Below are 5,434 nucleotides of genomic sequence, written 5' to 3'. Positions count from 1 at the left end.
TTGGCTTTTAAACAAAGCCAGTACTTGAGTGCTTATTAACATTTACACATATTTCCTGTTTTTAATTATACAGTGCACTAAGGGCGTATCACAGCAGAGATGCACTAGAGACAGAAATGAACCAAGGCAAACCTAACTTGTAGCTGTAAACAGTCATGGTGGCTCACAGCCAGATGCTCCAGCACAGCTAACTCTCATGCATCAGTCTTCTAGCCAGGGCTGGAAACATGGACCATTAATACTCCATGATCCTAGGTCACCAAAAAGGCTAGACTAGCTTAAACCAGTGACCTATGGTTGCTGCAAGACCAACCTGACCTGTAGTCAGCACAGTGTTCGCCATTCTCAGCTTCCATTGTCTGGGTGGCTAAGCTAATTTAGCTTCTCGATAACCAGAACACAACAGTGTCTGTAACGCTGGCTTCCATGTAAATCTGGAGTCCCGAGTCACCACAGTTTGACATCAGTGAGCTCCAGGTCGCCCATGATCTCCAGCTGGTCAATGCTGCTCAGGTCCTGCACCCGATGTCTGAACTCAAACAGGTGTGAGCCGTTCACCGCCAGCTTGAACTGATGGGGCTGACACAGGATGAGAATCTGACAGAAAAAAAAGATCACACAGAGCACACAGACGAAGAGAAATAATAATGATCGACCTGTGGTTGGATATTACAAACCTAAACATGGTAAACACAGAATAATACAGTTGAAGCTGACCACAGAAGCCCTTCAAAATAAAGGTAAGTTGTAGGTGGTTCCTACCTCAAAGTAATCCCCTGACGAGAAGGGAAAGAAGGGCAGCTCCCGCTCCTCCTGACCCCAGGACTCACTCAGGTACGAGTTCCTGGTGAACACACCTGACTTAATGCGAGGGTTCAGATGGAGAGCGATGTTCTCTGTCCTGCTGTTGCGGAGGTTCACTGTGAAACTGGGAGAAACGTATAAGTCATTGAAAAAAAAACATAACCAGAGCCAAGTCTAATTTTCATTAGCAGTTCACACAAATCATACACATCAGATTGTTTTTGCTGGTTAGGACAAGGCAAGTTTCATCAGTTTTCACTTTACCTGTGAGGATACATGCTGACCTGCCCTTTGATTGTGATGTGCTGTCCGGGGCTCAGTCCTTTGAGTATACTCCCTTTGTAAGGGAGGCTCTGGAAGGAGAATAACACTGTTAATATATTCATTATCAATTGATCTACTTAGCTTAGCTTAGTATTATCAAGTATATATGTGGTCTATAAAATTACAGTGAAAAATACCCAGTATAATTTCCAAAAATCCAAAGGAACGCCTCTTAAATGATTTGCCTGGCCAACAGTCAACAACACAAAGATGTTGAGCTAACCATCATATAATCATTAAGACAAGCATTAACTCACATTTGAGGAGCTGGAACAAGCAAATGTTTGGCATTTTAGCAAAAAAGTTGCTAGTTAAATTTTCTTCTGGTCAACTAATCGGCTAAGAATGCAGCTCTAAATTAAGCTCTCTTCAAAATCTACATTTTACAGTGATAATCAATAAACTTTTTTTTTTTTAATTTGCCTACAGAATAATGAATAAGGAATCAATAACTAAAAGATATATGTCATATTAATGTATGTATCTACTGTACATGACTTTGTGCAGCGACATATCGGTGTGATACCGTGTGCATGAGTGTGTGTATACAGTGTGTAGGTGTAAATGTTAGGGGTCGATCGATATGGCTTTTTCAGGGCCGATACCAAGTTAATTGCTCAGATCCTGGATTTCAGTGTCATCACTTTGAGGAAGAAACACAGCTAGCACAGCATTTCACGTGCTTTCACTTTGAATTTGACTTCATATTTCTTGCCCCAACTGTTGTCGCGATGCTGCCCTGTTCCTAGATCTCATATATTACTTTAATGACCATAATGTTGACACAAAACAAACAGAATAGTCCTTCAAAAGTTTGAAATAAACAGCCTGCAGCAGAAACACAAAGGAATCATTTAGGAGATGTGATCCCATTTTAGTGGCATCACAAGATACTGGGCACACTGAGGCAGAGCGTTTCTGGCTAGATGACGCAAGAAGGAAATACTCACCAAGTCACCTGATTCTGAATATATTGCCTAAGAGAGAAAAAAGACAAATTTAAAAGCTATTAATTAGATATGTTTCTGAAACAAACACACATCTGACCAGCTTGTGAGGACAAATAGCTGATGGGAGTGTACTCACTGAGTTTGGGATGTAGCCGATAGCGTGCACCCTGACGTTCCCAGATATAGAAAATGTGTCGACCCTGTTTAGTGGGATTTTGTGCTTGAATTCCAGCAGGTGGGCACCATTTACTGCCACCTATGGGTGAAGACAAGTACTTTAATATCCTACTTTTCTATGAATCAGATCACTATGTGCATATATCGTTTAACCCAGGCTTATCGATGCCTTCGCCCTTGACAGCGTGGGTCCACTGACCTTGAAGATGTCATCGTGCACCAGGATGATGGTCTCGAAGGGGGCCCCGCGTTTGTAGGGCAGCTGGTGGAGCGTTTCCTCTTTGCCCCAGCTCTCCTGCAGCAGGGAGTTACACACCACACAGGGCGAGCCTTTGAAGCGAGGGCTGAAGTGGAGGGCGACGTCAGAGCGTGGCTTGGTGCTGCAGCCGCTCGACAGGTCCATCTGAAACCTGCAGAGAGGGCGCACACCGGGGCTGATTTATTAACTGGGCAAAGAGGGCAGCTACCCCGGGGCTTCACTTCATGTCGAAGAATTCGGGAGTTTGCACCTCTTAGATACCAAATCAACAAAGGCCCTTTTATAGAGGCCCTTTCTCAAAATTTATTACTTTTGTTTGTTTGTTCGACCAAAATTAAGAGGAAATAAGTCCGGTGTGACAAACTCGTGTTACCTTTTAAGGTCAAATTGAATATTTCCTTTGAAGCCTAGACATGGATAATCTTAAAGCAACATTTTGTAAAATTGGCATGTTGCTTTGATGTAAAATCAATCTACCACAACTGTCAAAACAGGGTTCATGTCCAGTTGAGGGTGGGGTTCAATAGATGCTCAAGGATTCATCTTGAAAGTTTGGAGAATACTTAATTTTAACTGTTAGGTTTGGAATATACTTGAAAAATTCTTGATTTTCAAGATAATCTGGTTTTTCATCTATTCACCCATGTATAATATTAAGTATGAAATTAAACAATCCTTTCATCTCATTTTTTTGTTGTCTCCTGGCGTCCAAGTTAGCGAGAATAAAATGATCATCGTCAAAGCATACAATGAAAAGGTTATTATGACAGCTGGTTTTAAAAAAAGTAACAATATACATTGATGGCTGTGGGTATAAAGGGATTCTGTAAACTTTACTTTTTTCAATTGATAGTAACAATTTAGATTTGATCATAAAAACTTCGCGAGTCTGGACATTTTTCTGTTTAGGTGCCTTGAAAGTGCTTGAATTTCACTCCTCAAAAGCTGTACTTGCCCTGGGAAAGACTGCAGCTAAATACTGTTTGTAAGGTCTACATTGGTATGAAAGTTGATGACTATCATACCGTGTACATTTGCTAATATACAATACTGCATTCTTCTGTATTATTGTTACTAAAATGAACAATATCTCAAGTTTATATCAGGGTTCATGCCTGTCAGGACATAATATCTTATAAAAGTATAATCAAGTGTTTGTTCAGCCAACAAATCCTGCTGTTTTCATTCCATTACGGCTCATCGTAACTTAGAATGATAATTTTAATAACTGTGTAGTACCTTATACGCTGACACATTTACTATACTGTGAAAATCTCATACTGTTGCAACCCTAGCCCTGGGGCCCTCTAACCCTTTAATACAGACATGATGTGGTGTACTGCTAATGGATGGTCTCGGGGTTTAAGTCTTTCAGCCAGAGGACAAGAGGTATTTTATACTGCCAAGTAAAAGCTGAGCTGAAATGAATCCAGCTGATCTCATAGCTAACGTCTTATAAATTCCTTTAAATGTTAAATATTTGAGATATTGAACATAAATATGGTAGCAAGCGATTATCTGCTATGTAAAGATACAGTTTAATATATGGATATAACTCTACTATAGTCATACGTCATTATTCCATATCAGCAACGGCTTCAATTTTGTGACTTTGAGCACAAAATTAAGTTGTTTGTCAGAAAATATTCGGAGAAGAGTGTGGCTCATCAATATTATCAGGAAAGGAAATATCATAAAAATACCTAAATACACAGGAGGGGGGCTTTAAATAGTGGAGTATCTATTAATGATACCTTTGAGGAGACTTAACCTTCTTCTGTTTATTTAAATTCATGAAATTGACAGAAATCCATGAGGCGATTTTAGCAGGTGTCCATGTGTTGTGTAGTTAAAAAGTTTAGGACCCTCTCACCCAGGCACAAAATCTTTTTTTAAAGTTTTTCCGGTTGAAGGTACCCCATGAGATGGATAACATTATCAAACCTTACACATGAAGCCTCTTCAGTATATTCCTCTAATATCATTCCATCTTACCTGTCAGCATCTGGGGGCACAGTGCCCTGGATGATGATGATCTCCCCAGGGTGCAGGCCTCCAGGTATGGGCCCTGTGTATGGGATCACCTGAGGTGGAGAGTTGACGTTAGAGCACTGTGCACCTGCACTGACAGCAGCTGAAGACACAACATTTGAACGTGATTCATGGATTAACTCGAACATACAGTGACCGTCTGGTAGCTAGTTCACGTCCTTTGTGCTGACCGTTTAAAGACACCTGCTGAGAACACAGCGGCTTGCACACAGTTTATAAGCTGCATTAGGGGCTGTTGATCGTGGCATAATAATAATACTAATCCTGATAATAATAATGATAATGATAATGATGATAATAATAATAATAATGATAATACGCCTCTTACCGGATTCAGGACAGTGTGTTTCGCATTTGCCACAGACATCAGGCTTCCTGTGTCGGACTACAACATGCAGCTGTGCCTAAAGACAACAGAGTGTGTGGTGTCTGCGGTAAATATGACCGGTTTGCAGCTCTCCTGCACTACACGGGGATGATGGCAGTGGGCATCTTCTCTCCATAAGCACCGCCGACACGCGCATGCGCAAGCCCTACCATGTGATCAGTCCCGCTGTATGCCGAACAACAACAGAGGCCCACTTTGACTGATTTTAGGTAAACTGATGTACGTTGTTAAACCTTTATACCAGCAGCAGGAGCGAAATAAAATGATTAATTAATTAAAAAGAAAAACATGAGTAAAAGCTATCATGTACTCTACTCTAACTAAGTACTTTACTTAAAGGGTTACCACCAGTTTAACACATTTTTAATGTGTTTACAGGTCTTGGCTACAGTACTGCTGCATATGTGGAAAAAAGTAGTTCAAAGCCTTTTGTGGGTCCAGAGGAAGCTGCTTGTAAACTTATTAATTACCTCCAGTGAT

At 40.8% G+C, this 5,434-nt stretch overlaps 1 protein-coding gene across 1 annotated transcript; it reads right to left on the bottom strand.

Annotated features, from left to right (window-relative positions):
• Positions 1-447: 447 nt before the first annotated feature.
• On the bottom strand, positions 448-4,933 carry LOC141010954 (galectin-8-like). Its single transcript, XM_073484124.1, has 8 exons — positions 4,895-4,933; positions 4,510-4,598; positions 2,455-2,665; positions 2,176-2,334; positions 2,079-2,105; positions 1,069-1,157; positions 763-928; positions 448-597 (listed from the first exon to the last, which is right to left on the bottom strand). Exons 1-8 carry the CDS (start codon positions 4,931-4,933, stop codon positions 448-450), a joined length of 930 nt encoding a protein of 309 aa, XP_073340225.1.
• Between the last annotated feature and the right edge of the window lie 501 nt (positions 4,934-5,434).

This window comes from Pagrus major, chromosome 16, assembly GCF_040436345.1.
Source record: "Pagrus major chromosome 16, Pma_NU_1.0".
NCBI lineage: Eukaryota > Metazoa > Chordata > Actinopteri > Spariformes > Sparidae > Pagrus > Pagrus major.
This window is presented reverse-complemented; position numbering and strand designations above follow the sequence as displayed.